This window comes from Oncorhynchus gorbuscha, linkage group LG16, assembly GCF_021184085.1.
Source record: "Oncorhynchus gorbuscha isolate QuinsamMale2020 ecotype Even-year linkage group LG16, OgorEven_v1.0, whole genome shotgun sequence".
Lineage (NCBI taxonomy): Eukaryota > Metazoa > Chordata > Actinopteri > Salmoniformes > Salmonidae > Oncorhynchus > Oncorhynchus gorbuscha.
Window position 1 is genome coordinate 82,569,562 of NC_060188.1, and position 14,995 is coordinate 82,584,556.

Below are 14,995 nucleotides of genomic sequence, written 5' to 3' on the forward strand. Positions count from 1 at the left end.
TAGCCTTTTAAAATGATAAACATGGATTAGCTAACACAACGTGCCATTGGAACACAGGAGTAATGGTTGCTGATAATGGGCCTCTGTACGCCTATGTAGATATTCCATAGAAAATCACCTGTTTCCAGCTACAATTGTCATTTACAAGATTAGCAATGTCTACACTGTACTTCGGATCAATTTGATGTTATTTTCATGGACAAAAAATGTGCTTTTCTTTCAAAAACAAGGGCATTTCTAAGTGACCCCAAACGTTTGAATGGTAGTGTATGTATTAATTTGTGTATGTCCATTACCCATTTTGTAATGTTATGAATTTACAAAACATACAATATGTTATGAAATTGGAAAAACATACAATGTGTTACGATTTGCAAAACCTTAGGGGTTAGGGTTATGTTTAGGAGTTGGTTATTAGCTAAAATGCTAAAGGTGTCCGTGATGAGATTCGATCTTGAAACCTTTGGGTTGCTATACATTTGCCTTATACAAATTCTAGCTTGGTGACTAATGTTAGCTAGGCTAGGGGATATGGTTAAGGGTTAGGGTTAGGGTTAGGGTTAAGGTTAGAGTTAAGTTTTGGAGTTAGGTTAAACGGTTTGGGTTAGGGGAAGGGTTAGTTAAAAGGGTTAAGGTTCATTTGAGTGTCCTGGATTTACATTTACTATGTTAAGTCTCGTCTATGAGACCAGGCTGAAATATGTTATCCCACCCAGGCATTCACATTCGCAACCACAGTACATTGGTGATTACACCGTTCATGATTACAGACTTTTTCCTCCATAGACCACATGTATGTCTTCTCTCCAGGAGTTTTCCCCCCTCCTCTGATCTACCATGTTGGTATGATACCGACGGTGGAAAAATCCGTAAATAGCTTAGAAATGTGGGAAGTAGATTAATTAAAGTGCTGATGAGAATCATAAAGGGTTTACACTAAGAGCCTGTGCCGCAACTAAACCCAAAGCCTGCACCCGCATGACCTCACCATCAGCACTGATCGCTATTGCCGCCCATTGCAATGAGGAAATTATATAGAAATGATGTGTAGCCCCCCCCCCCGAAATGTTTTTTTACAAATAAATAAATAATGTGCGTATTCATTTCTCATTTGAAGTTTTGAAATTTTGGTTGGGAATATGAGAAAAGTTTTGACTTGTTGACGTGATGGATTTCATCATTTGGATTTAATCTCTCTCTCTCTCTCTCTCATCTGGCATCTCCTCACACCCTCCCTGCTTCTCCTCTCCTCCTCATTTTTACCAAATGTACATTTCATTCTGTCCGCCCAAAGTATTTACAGCCTCACCATGCTGGGGTTGGCCTATAAATAGATGGGCGGTAGAACAGGAAAGCTCAACCAAAACAAACATCCATCTGTAATATGAATAACACAACACATGCTGGATTATAACAGGGCTGCATGCTGTTGGTTTTTCTATCATCACCCGAGGAGTGACAGCTACCAACAATAACCCTCGATTTGATTCCAGAATGAGAAAGGAAATGTTGTCGTGCCAAGCTATGATCACATTGTATACTCTGGGGCTGATTAATTTTCACATTGGACAAATCTTTGCACAAACAATAACCTCTCAAAGCAGAGCTAAGAGCATTTATGTGTGACATTTACTTTCTTGTTCTTTGTGTTTCTGTGCTTCGAGGCATTTCTTTATTCTTATCCTTACCTTTTCTATAATTCCACTAACCATTCTTCAGTTTTCTTAATTTTTTCCTCCTCTATCTTTAAAGTAACCAATTAAATAGCATTTTTGTTCTCGGAATTCTGTTAGGCTTATATAATTACAGTAGCGGTGAGAGGGTAACATCACTGGGGAAGCCAAGCCTGGAAAAAATAGCCATATGACAACCGACAGTATGTGTTGTGATAATTGCTTTGTTTGCTCTATAACCTGTTAATTCATATGCCTTGCCACCGGGATACATAGGTCTAAGGCCGAGACAATAAGAAGACACAGTGGCAGAATAAATTCAACCACACCTGTGCTTTTTCACAAAACCGGAGAGCAACATCTGCCCGGTGAAGTCCACAAAGCATATTGCATGTAACAAACTGTTAGATAACCTACAGTATGGTCAAGCAAGTTAATGTTTCCAACATTTTCAAACCACCTAACAACTATTGATTTAGAACCACAGAGAATTCGCAAAGAATACAAGAGCTGCCTCCACTATTCCAGCACCATTTCAACATCATCAAATTACCTACAAATTACCTACCATTATGTATGGTCCTGAGTCTAATACAGTGACAACTAAAATACCCCAAAATCGATTTAGTAAAATCAATGTAAGCTAAAAATTATGTGGCTGTCCATGGTACTGATTTCTCTGTCGGTGTCTGTTTGTGTGTGTATATGTGTGTGTGCCTGTGTGTGTGCACATAGAGAAATGCCAATACCATCCTCCTCTCTTTCATGCTGCCGAAACGGTCTATGACTCGGTCATACAGTTCACGCTTTTAGTTTTTTTGTCCTAGTTACCTGTTTAAAATTCTTGCTCGCTAGCCTAACTTCTTGCTCGCTAGCCTAACTTCCTTTCATTGGCATGCTAGATGAGCCAGCTAGTTAACATTAGCCTACTACATCTAGCTACATATTGAACTTCCATCATCTCAGGCAAGGGGCACAATGTATGAATTTATGGTTGGATCAGTCACTGTTATAATCATTGGCCAGTACGTAGAATTAAGTAACACCACAATTCAAAATCCTATCTCCATCTAATGCAGGAATGACCAATTTTAGCTAGCTAGCTAGCCACCAGAGGACAACACAATGAGATGCAACAATTCAAGTTTTTGATGTGATGTGATTGATGTGAAGAAAAATCCAAACTGACTTCCCTTGACATTTTTTTGGCGGGGGGTGAGCCAGAGCCATTCACATTTGAGCTCGCTCAGTTTAGTTCAACACTGATTGGCTTTTATTTGATACTTTTTGGAACAAAGCAGGCCAAATGCTCATTGGTTTCCCTTGCATTCAATGCCATGGGCGGCAACAAAGTAATACTATTTTCCAGACATCATCAGATAGATGGGCTACACATACAGGAACAGAGGGCCGCTGTTCTTCCCTCGGATGCTTTCTCTGGTGAGATATAATCAGCATCTTGTGAATTGGACGAAAGATCAATTATTTTCTTGGTCCATTTTTGAGGGAAGCATGGCTTATATACGCGTCTGTATAATTATAATACTGTCCCCAAGCAAGCATTATGTATGGTCCTGAGTTTTCATGGTCATCGCCCTTTATTTTTAATTTGTCAGGTCATATTCAGAGCACTAATTGGGAACAAAAAGGTAATTGCCGATGATCTGTGTTGGCTCAGTGGGACTCACTCACCCATCTCTCTCAGCCTCCTTCTTCTCCAGGTCCTGAATAACGTCCAGCAGTACCTTGATGGTATTCTGACTGGTCTCCAAGACCCCTTCCAGGCTGTGCAGCTGGGTCTGCAGGCTGCGGATGTCGTGCAGGGGCCCGTTGGGGCCCATCAGTTTCTCTGCCACCCAGGTGGGATCCAGTTTACTCCTGGCCCCTGACACCAGCCCCCCCAAGATTTCCTGCACCTGCCTCAGTGTGTCTGCCTGGATGGAGGTCAGGGGCCCGACCGAGGAGCCCCCTCCAGAGCCAGAGCAGCCCCCGGAGGGGTACTGGCCGGGGGGGAAAGCGTGCTGGCTGTTGGGGGTGTTGGGCCCAGAGCAGAGTATCTTATGGAGGGCACCAATCTGAGCCCCCAGCTGAGCCTGAGCCTGGCCCAGGCAGGTGGGTCTGGGGACGGCCTTGGTTGGCGAGGAACCATGGTCTCCCTGGTTCCCCTTCAGAGGGACCTCCGGGGGTGTTTGAGCTCTGTGTTTCAGAGAACAGGCTCGGGGACAGTGCACAGGTGACCCTGATCTCCCTGACTTCTCCTTCTCACTCGCTCGCCTGAGTAGGGGCGCCCGGTGGCCTGGGCCTGAGGTACAGCTCACCCCCTCTTTGCGTGGGGTGTATGGGGGAGGTGGCGGGGGTGGCGGTGGAAGTATCCTTCTCTCCCCTCTACACTCCCACTCTATCACCCTCCTGTCCTGAGTGCTGCAGTGTTGGGCCTGAGGTGGGGGGGTGTAGGGGGGCGCAGGCCGAAATGTGGAAGCATAGAGGGGCACAGTTTTTGTGGGTGTGGCACAAGATGGACCCGTTGGAAGTGTATGGTAGGATTTTACCATTGGAGGTGGGGAGTTGCAGCTTTTTACAATGTTAGAGGGAGAGGAGCAGTATTTTATCGTTTGGATTTGAATGTGGGCAGAGTAGGAAGGAACTACTGGAGGTTGGGAGAAGCAGGGTGGTATGGTCTGACATGGGGGTCCCAGGTGGTATGGTCTGACATGGAGGGTTCCCAGGGAGTATGGTCTGACATGGGGGGTTCCCAGGGAGTATGGTCTGACATGGGGGGTTCCCAGGGGTATGGTCTGACATGGGGGTTCCCAGGTGGTATAGTCTGACATGGAGGGTTCCCAGGGGTATGGTCTGACATGGGAGGAGGTTCTGACATGGAGGGGGTATGGTCTGACATGGGACATGGAGGGTTCCCATGGTGGGTTCACAGGGGGTATGGTCTGACATGGGGAGTTCCCAGGTGGTATAGTCTGACATGGAGGGTTCCCAGGGGTATGGTCTGACATGGGAGGTTCCCAGGGGTATAGTCTGACATGGGGGTTCCCAGGTGGGTCTGACATGGAGGGTTCCCAGGGGGTATAGTCTGACATGGGGGTTCCCAGGGTTCCCAGGGGTATGGTCTGACATGGGGGGTTCATGGGGGTTCCCAGGGGGTATGGTCTGACATGGGAGGGGGGTATGGTCTGACATGGGGGTTCCCAGGGGATATGGTCTGACATGGGAGGTTCAAGGGGTATGGTCTGACATGGGGGTTTCCAGGGGGTATGGTCTGACATGGGGGTTCCCAGGGGTATGGTCTGACATGGGGGGTTCCCAGGTGGTATGGTCTGACATGGAGGGTTCCCAGGGGATATGGTCTGACATGGGGGGTTCCCAGGTGGTATGGTCTGACATGGGGGGTTCCCAGGGGGTATGGTCTGACATGGAGCGTTCCCATGGGATATGGTCTGACATGGGGGGTTCCCAGGTGGTATGGTCTGAATTAAGGAGATGTAGGGAGGGACGGTTTGGGTTGTTGGGTGGCACAATGTCACAGTTGGAGGTGGAGAGGTGCAGTAGATTGCTGCTTTATTTAAGGAGGAGCAGGGTGGGGCAGTTTGTGTTAGGATGGTGCAGGGGGCTATAGTTGGAGTGGTGTGGCAAGTTGGGGCTGAGGAGGGGGCTATCGTCGGGGTGGTGGAGAAAGTTGGAGCTGAGTAGGGGGCTATCGTCGGAGTTGGATTCGGGGAGGTGGAGAAAGTTGGAGCTGAGTAGAGGGCTATCGTCGGAGTTGGAGTCGGGTTGGCAGAGAATGTTGGAGCTGAGTAGGGGGCTATCGTTGGAGTTGGAGTTGAGGTGGTGGAGAAAGATGGGGCTGAGTAGGGGGCTATCGTTGGAGTTGGAGTCGAGGTGGTGGAGAAAGATGGGGCTGAGTAGGGGGCTATCGTTGGAGTTGGAGTCGAGGTGGTGGAGAAAGATGGGGCTGAGTAGGGGGCTATCGTTGGAGTTGGAGTGGGGCAAAATTGGGCAGTGTAGGGGGCTAGAACATGAGTTTGTTTTGGGTCGAGGCAATTTGGGGCTGTGTCCGGATCTATCATTGGAGTTGGTGATTGGGTGGGCCAATTTGGAATTGAGGCTTTGGTTGTAGTTGTGGTGGTGCATGTTAGTTTGATTTGAATCAGGGAGGTACAGGGTGGAACAGGTTCAGTTTGTGTTGTATGATGTGGAGTGGTTTGAGCTTTAGATGGAAGCACAATCGGAGGAAGCACAGATTTTCTGGGGGGAGATGTACAGGTGGACTCATTCTGGGAGACGCAAGGCAGAACCACCAGAGGGGGAATTTCACAACGTGGATGGGTGGAGGTTTGCACAGTTTCAGGTAAGGAGGCATAGTGAAGCACAGTCTGAGTTTTGGAGGTGGAGGGCACAGTAGGAGGTGAGGAGATAGAGGGTCTCAAAGTCGAGGGAGGTGGGAAGGTGGAGGGACAGTCAGTTTGTGTTTGGGTGGTGCAGGCCTGCACAGACAAGGGAGGTGGGTAGGTGGAGGGTCCCACAGTCGAGGGAGGTGGGAAGGTGGAGGGACAATCAGTTTGTGTTTGGGTGGTGCAGGCCTGCACAGACAAGGGAGGTGTGTAGGTGGAGGGTACCACAGTTGAGGGAGATGGGGAGGTGGAGGGTTTCACAGTCGAGGGAGGTGGGGAGGTGGAGGGATCCACAGTCGAGGGAGGTGGGGAGGTGGAGGGTCCCACAGTCGAGAGAGGTGGGCAGGTGGAGGGACTGTCAGCTTTTGTTTGCGTGATGCAGGCCTGCACAGTCAAGGGAGGTGGGGAGGTGGAGGGTCCCACAGTCGAGGGAAGTGGGGAGGTGGAGGGTCCCACAGTCGAGGGAGGTGAGGAGGTGGATGGACCCACAGTCGAGGGAGGTGGGTAGGTGCAGGGCTGCACTGTCAAGGGAGGTGGGGTGTTAGGAGGGGAGACACAGGGACTCTCCGTCTGTGTTGGAGTGGTACAGTAGGACACCTCCCTTCCTGGGTCACTGATTGCATTGTTTATGCGCCTTCTCCTCCTCACTTGGGACGGAGTTGCACTCCCCTGGCATTTAGGAGGGGAAAAACAAGAAGAGTTATGCCAGGAAGAGTCCATGTGATTCCCAACAGCAAGGGAGCTAGCGCTAGCCTCACTAGTCCTGAGGCACTGGGTTTGGTTCACCAATCCCTGCTTAGCCTTAAACCCAGGGCCGTTTCCATCTCTGGATGCAGGCTCTGAAAGGTAGTTGTGGGTAGTGTAGTACTCATCATGTTCGTTGTCCTGTTTGTCGTCCCCATCCACCCCCACCGAGTCCCCCACGCTGCGGACATTTGAGAGCATGGAGGGCTTGGGCTTCTGGAGGCGGGGGGAGGTCTGGATGGCCATGCTAGTGCACTGCCTCCGGGAGAGGGGCAGCGTGAGTGAGCACGGCAGTGGGGGTGATGGTGGTGGTGCCCAGCAGCGGCGCGTAGGCCCTGGGGTTAGCGGGTGAGGGGGCGCCCGAGCCAAAAATGCCGCCACCACCTCAATGGTGTCTGCCATGTCCCCTCGGACTGCCCCCACCACCGAGGCCTCCGTAAGCCATCCTTGGGGGGCCATGGGGCTTGTGGGGCTGTTCTTCCGGAAGGGGTGGGGGCTGTCACACTCAGTGGCAGTCTTCTGGTAGCTCTTGGCTCCAGTGGTCCCGCTGCCCAATCCATCCTCCAGGTCTTTGAAGCGGACCTGCTGGGTGCGGTTGCGGCGGCGCTTTAAGCGGCTCTCGATATCCGGCGAGTCGCGGTTCAGCAGCACTGAGCGCACTGTCATGGTGCCAGGCAGCTTGTCGGTGGTCTTGCTGTTGGTGTGTTGGCCAGTGACCAAGTGATTAGTCTCTTTGCTCACCATGTCTCCTGTGGTGTCTTGTTCTTTCCCCCGACATCCACAGTTTCTGCAGGCCGTTTGATGTGAGTAATTATATTTGCAATTTGTCTGTTGACTATTATTTATTCTCTATGACAATGGATTATCGGTGTTATCGGATTTGTTGAGCTGGAGTGCCATCAACAAGCAGATCTGGGGAGACAGCTGTAGCTTGTTGGTTTGAGTGATCATGGAGATGATTGGATATAACTGTCACACTGCAGTGCTGTTTGTCCTGTCATCCCCCTTCTGCAGCACTCCAATGGACTAGTCCTTCCTCAGGTGTGTGTGTGTTGCTCTGGATATCTCACTTCCTGAGAGATGTAACCAAAGCCAGGTGGTCTGTACTTTGCTCAAACTACAGATAGAGAGAACTGTATCATGGACTTCATAAAATAAGTCTTCAGGGTGAACCGGATTCTCTTAGTCCACAGAACTTCATTTATTTATGGTACTAGTCCACATAGAGTCCTGATTTCCTTATAGATCTGTTCTATATAGCCACATTAAATGTATAATTGATATCAGCACGTTAAACATGGGAGCAAGTGCCAACTTAAAGCATGGCTCAGATCTCCCTCATACAAAATCTTCTTCTAAAAGAGGACATTTCACATTAAATAAGTGTGAAGACCCCAAAAAGAGCGGTGAGTGTGAGAACGGGGCACACAGTTCTGTTGCATGACTCCTGGATACTGTACAGTCAGCTCCAACTTAGTCTTAATAATGTCCCAGAAGATCGTGACGGGGGCACGGTACCTACCGACAAATAGGCATGACTCCCCTGAATACACTTTGTCCATCCTTCCCATCAATGAATCTGCAGGCTTGCCTTTCCAACCCACTATTGTCCCATGGGGAGGGAGATTGGATTGCTAAGGAGTGGGATGACGTTGTGTGACTCCCCACGATGTTCTATATTCCTCTTTTGCTTTCTCACATTTTCTCTCTCTCTTTCTCTCTCTTTTTTTCTCTTCCGATACCTCTTCTCAGTGACTCATCTTCCACTCATTTTGCTGGATAACAGGATAGCCCAGGTTCCTGAGGTGACCAGAGAGAGAGAGAGACAGACAAGAGATAAGACAAGAGATGAGACAAGATAAGTAATCAGCGCCCCCTCCACCCCCAGGCATTTACCTTATCTAGAGAGAGAGAGAGAGAGAGAGAGCAATAGAGAGAGAGAGAGAGAGAGAGCTCTGAGAGAGTATAAGAGAGAAAGAGAGAGAGAGAACTAGAAGAGAGAGAGAGTAGAGAGAGATTTGAGAGAGAGAGAGAGAGAGAGAGAGAGAGAGAGAGAGAGAGAGAGAGAGAGAGAGAGCAGATGAGCTCCTGCATTTTTCAGGATGTTTTTACAAAAATATAGATTTAGAGTTAGATAAACGTGGATTTTTCCACAAGGACATATACAGGATAGTACCCTCCACAACATTGCATTCACTCCAAATCAAAACTCCAAACCTACAACCTGATTTTGGACGACATTTCCTGGAAGGATTCCTACTACCAAAGATTCTTATTTCCAAGCTTCACAGCAAATGCTCTGGCTAGCAAACAACAGTAACCTAAAAACACCATCCAACCTGGAACTGAGTAAGTAATGTTTAGTCTGAAGCTACTTTTACAGCCATGAAAAAAATACATTACAGTGTTATATTTTGCTTTATAAGAACTGAATGCTAAGTTAAGGCTACCAAGCATGCTAGGACAGAACATATCTGACTGCAACTTCAATTAGCACTGTGGTGTGAAGTGAGAGTTGTCAAAGCCCTTGAGCCCAACAGTGGCAGGAGAGTTTCACAGCCTACCCCACCAAAATGCAGAGGTCGTTGAAGCCCCCTCCCTCTGTTCAGAGGTCATTACAATACAGTACCGTTTGGATGCAAAAAAAATGATAAGGCACGAAAAGAGTACAAAAAGAAGCTCCTTATGGAAAACCAAGAGACACTTTTTGCTGACTATTATTAAAATGGGAACATAAGCAACTTCATCTTCCACAGAGACCATCCCCTGTGCAGTGATATATTAACACACTACCCCTTTGTTAAGGGGGGGGTGTTAGCGATGGGTGGAAACTTAGGATATTAGACAACAAGGACTCTGAGTCAGCCAATGTCAACCTGTGCAAGTCTGGAACAGTAATGGTACAGGGCAACCCCAAACAGTTTCAGTTGGACTTTCACATAATCAAAGAGCTAACTCAGCAGGATAAGCTCTCTCTTGTGAAAGATACCCCCACCTCGAGCGTGTCAGACCAGATCTCTTCATTATATAACCCCACAGATGAACAACCCCAAGCGGAAAGAGAGACATATCTGCACTCCGGACTCTGGACTGTGATGAGACAACATCAACAGGAGAAAGAGCAGGAGCAGGAGAAGAACAGAGCACTAGAGGAGAAGGTGAAAGTGCTCGAGGAGAAGGTGAGAACGATGACATGTGACAGAGAACAACCCATTATAGCATTGGCTACCCCCGCAGAGAAGCCAGCAGAACAGCCCACCTTAGACCCTGACCATAGCCTCGGCATCACAGCAGGACAGACAAATGAAGAAACCAAAGCCCAGGGCACCCTCTCTAGGGTCACCCAGACACATAATAACACACACAGGCACAAACAACCTGATAACACAACAGGAAAGGACAGCCACAGCACTCAAAAAAGATATTAAAAAAGCTTCTTCTACTTTCCCCAAAGCACAAGTGCTTATCTCCACCCTGCTAACATACAGCGGGTAAATGCAAGTATTTCCTGTAACTATGCCTTAAAACCAAATGTCTACCTGGCTCACCAGGCCAGAACTTGAATAGCCTTTACGACCAGGTTCACCTAAACAAGGCAGCAGTGCCCACCTTCTCATTGACCCTAAAGGACCTGCATCAACACCCCCACACCAAACCAATCAACCCCCCCCCCCCTCCAAGTCAACCATGCCCACACCCCATTTAGGCTCCCTCCCTCAGAGCAAATGTCGAATTGGCTTTTTACCAAATGACCATACAACAGACCACATATTTACCCTGCACTCCCTAACTGACAAAAAAAAAGCTAAGTCTTCTCAGGCTTGTCGATTTCAAAAAAGCTTTTGACTCAATTTGGCATGAGGCTCTGCTATACAAATTGATGGAAAGTTGTGTTGGGGAAAAAACATACAACGTAATAAAATCCATGTACAGTTGAAGTTGGAAGTTTACATACACTTAGGTTGGAGTCATTAAAACTCGTTTTTCAACCACTCCACAAATGTCTTGATAGCAAACTATAGTTTTGGCAAGCCCGTTAGGACATCTACTTTGTGCATGACAAGTAATTATTCCAACAATTGTTTAGACATATTATTTCACTTATAATTCACTGTATCACAATTCCAGTGGGACAGAAGTTTACATACAATAAGTTGACTGTGCCTTTAAACAGCTCAGAAAATGATGTCATGGCTTTTTTATTTTATTTTAATTTTATTTTATTTCACCTTTATTTAACCAGGTAGGCTAGTTGAGAACAGGTTCTCATTTGCAACTGCGACCTGGCCAAGATAAAGCATAGCAGTGTGAACAGACAACACAGAGTTACACATGGAGTAGACAATTAACAAGTCAATAACACAGAGAAAAAAAGGGGAGTCTATATACAATGTGTGCAAAAGGCATGAGGAGGTAGGCGAATAATTACAATATTGCAGATTAACACTGGAGTGATAAATGATCAGATGATCATGTACAGGTAGAGATACTGGTGTGCAAAAGAGCAGAAAAGTAAATAAATAAAAACTGTGGGGATGAGGTAGGTGAAAATGGGTGTGCTATTTACCAATAGATTATGTACAGCTGCAGCGATCGGTTAGCTGCTCAGCTAGCTGATGTTTGAAGTTGGTGAGGGAGATAAAAGTCTCCAACTTCAGCGATTTTTGCAATTCTTTCCAGTCACAGGCAGCAGAGTACTGGAACGAAAGGCGGCCGAATGAGGTATTGGCTTTAGGGATGATTAATGAGATACACCTGCTGGAGCGCGTGCTACGGATGGGTGTTGCCATCGTGACCAGTGAGCTGAGATAAGGCGGAGCTTTGCCTAGCATGGCCTTGTAGATGACCTGAAGCCAGTGGGTCTGGCGACGAATATGTAGCGAGGGCCAGCCGACTAGAGCATACAAGTCGCAGTGGTGGGTAGTATAAGGTGCTTTAGTGACAAAACGGATGGCACTGTGATAAACTGCATCCAGTTTGCTGAGTAGAGTGTTGGAAGCAATTTTGTAGATGACGTCGCCGAAGTCGAGGATCGGTAGGATAGTCCGTTTTACTAGGGTAAGCTTGGCGGCGTGAGTGAAGGAGGCTTTGTTGCGGAATAGAAAGCCGACTCTTGATTTGATTTTCGATTGGAGATGTTTAATATGAGTCTGGGAGGAGAGTTTGCAGTCTAGCCAGACACCTAGGTACTTATAGATGTCCACATATTCAAGGTCGGAACCATCCAGGGTGGTGATGCTAGTCGGGCATGTGGGTGCAGGCAGCGATCGGTTGAAAAGCATGCATTTGGTTTTACTAGCGTTTAAGAGCAGTTGGAGGCCACGGAAGGAGTGCTGTATGGCATTGAAGCTCGTTTGGAGGTTAGATAGCACAGTGTCCAATGATGGGCCGAAAGTATATAGAATGGTGTCGTCTGCGTAGAGGTGGATCAGGGAATCGCCCGCAGCAAGAGCAACATCATTGATATATACAGAGAAAATAGTCAGCCCGAGAATTGAACCCTGTGGCACCCCCATAGAGACTGCCAGAGGACCGGACAACATGCCCTCCGATTTGACACACTGAACTCTGTCTGCAAAGTAATTGGTGAACCAGGCAAGGCAGTCATCCGAAAAACCGAGGCTACTGAGTCTGCCGATAAGAATATGGTGATTGACAGAGTCGAAAGCCTTGGCAAGGTCGATGAAGATGGCTGCACAGTACTGTCTTTTATCGATGGCGGTTATGATGTCGTTTAGTACCTTGAGTGTGGCTGAGGTGCACCCGTGACCGGCTCGGAAACCGGATTGCATAGCGGAGAAGGTACGGTGGGATTCGAGATGGTCAGTCACCTGTTTGTTGACTTGGCTTTCGAAGACCTTAGATAGGCAGGGAAGGATGGATATAGGCCTGTAACAGTTTGGGTCCAGGGTGTCACCCCCTTTGAAGAGGGGGATGACTGCGGCAGCTTTCCAGTCCTTGGGGATCTCAGACGATATGAAAGAGAGGTTGAACAGGCTGGTAATAGGGGTTGCGACAATGGCGGCGGATAGTTTCAGAAATAGAGGGTCCAGATTGTCAAGCCCAGCTGATTTATACGGGTCCAGGTTTTGCAGCTCTTTCAGAACATCTGCTATCTGGATTTGGGTAAAGGAGAACCTGGAGAGGCTTGGGCGAGGAGCTGCGGGGGGGCCGGGGCTGTTGGCCGAGGAAGGAGTAGCCAGGCGGAAGGCATGGCCAGCTGTTGAAGTTTTCGATAATCATGGATTTGTCGGTGGTGACCGTGTTCCCTAGCCTCAGTGCAGTGGGCAGCTGGGAGGAGGTGCTCTTGTTCTCCATGGACTTCACAGTGTCCCAGAACTTTTTGGAGTTGGAGCTACAGGATGCAAACTTCTGCCTGAAGAAGCAGGCCTTAGCTTTCCTGACTGACTGCGTGTATTGGTTCCTGACTTCCCTGAACAGTTGCATATCGCGGGGACTGTTCGATGCTATTGCAGTCCGCCACAGGATGTTTTTGTGCTGGTCGAGGGCAGTCAGGTCTGGAGTGAACCAAGGGCTGTATCTGTTCTTAGTTCTGCATTTTTTTGAACGGAGCATGCTTATCTAAAATGGTGAGGAAGTTACTCTTAAAGAATGACCAGGCATCCTCAACTGACGGGATGAGGTCAATGTACTTCCAGGATACCCGGGCCAGGTTGATTAGAAAGGCCTGCTCACAGAAGTGTTTTAGGGAGCATTTGACAGTGATGAGGGGTGGTCGCTTGACTGCGGCACCATAGCGGATACAGGCAATGAGGCAGTGGTCGCTGAGATCCTGGTTGAAGACAGCGGAGGTGTATTTGGGGGCCAGTTGGTCAGGATGACGTCTATGAGGGTGCCCTTGCTTACAGAGTTAGGGTTGTACCTTTAGAAGCTTCTGATAGGCTAATTAACATAATTTGAGTCAGTTGGAGGTGTACCTGTGGATGTATTTCAAAGCCTACCTTCAAACTCAGTGCCTCTTTGCTTGACATCATGGAAAAATCCAAAGAAATCAGCCAAGACGTCAGAAAAAATTGTAGACCTCCACAAGTCTGGTTCATCCTTGGGAGCAATTTCCAAATGCCTGAAGGTGCCACGTTCATCTGTACAAACAATAGTACACAAGTTTAAACACCATGGACCATGCAGCCGTCATACCGCTCAGGAAGGAGATGCGTTCTGTCTCCTAGAGATGAACGTACTTTGGTGCAAAAAGTGCAAATCAATCCCAGAACAACAGCAAAGGACTTGTGAAGATGCTAGATGAAACAGGTACAAAAGTATCTATATCCACAGTAAACAAGTCCTATATTGACATAACCTGAAAGGCCACTCAGCAAGGAAGAAGCCACTGCTCCAAACCCCCATAAAAAAGCCAGACTGCACGAATAAAATAAAATAAAATGTTATTTGTCACATACACATGGTTAGTAGATGTTAATGCGAGTGTAGGGAAATTCTTGACAACGTTCATGGGGAAAAAGATCGTACTTTTTGGAGAAATGTCCTCTGGAGTGATCAAAAAAAAATAGAACTGTTTGGCCATAATGACCATGGTTTTGTTAGGAGGACAAACCATGGTCATTATGGCCAAACAGTTCTATTTTTTAAAGCTTGGTCGCAAATGGGTCTTCCAAATGGACAATGACCCCGAGCATACTTCCAAAGTTGTGGCAAAATGGCTTAAGGACAACAAAGTCAAGGTATTGGAGTGACCATCACAAAGCCCTGACCTCAATCCCATAGAAAATGTGTGGGCAGAACTGAAAAAGCATGTGCGAGCATGGAGGCCTACAAACCTGAATCAGCTACACCAGCTCTGTCAGGAGGAATAGGCCAAAATTCTCCCAACTTACTGTGGGAAGCTTGTGGAAGGATATCCAAAACGTTTGACCCAAGTTAAACAATTTAAAGGCAATGCTACCAAATAGTAATTGAGTGTGTGTAAACTTCTGACCCACTGGGAATGTGATGAAATAAATAAAAGCTGAAATAAATAATTCTCTCTACTATTATTCTGACATTTCACATTCTTAAAATATAGTGGTGATCCTAACTGACCAAAGGGACCTTTTACTAGGAATACATGTCAGGAATTGTGAAAAACTGAGTTTAAATGTATTTGGCTAAGGTGGATGTAAACTTCCGACTTCAACTGTACATAAACATCAAGTG

General features: G+C 47.4%; 1 protein-coding gene across 1 annotated transcript in view; it reads right to left on the reverse strand.

Moving 5' to 3' along the window:
* The window catches only part of LOC123999847 (mucin-2-like), a 60,125-nt gene that overhangs the window by 29,605 nt on the left and 15,525 nt on the right, over positions 1-14,995 (reverse strand). Inside the window, exon 2 of the mRNA XM_046305858.1 lies at positions 3,366-8,620. Coding sequence (XP_046161814.1) covers positions 3,366-7,564 — 4,199 coding nt within the window. The 5' untranslated portion in view covers positions 7,565-8,620. The remainder of the gene's footprint in view (positions 1-3,365; positions 8,621-14,995) is intronic.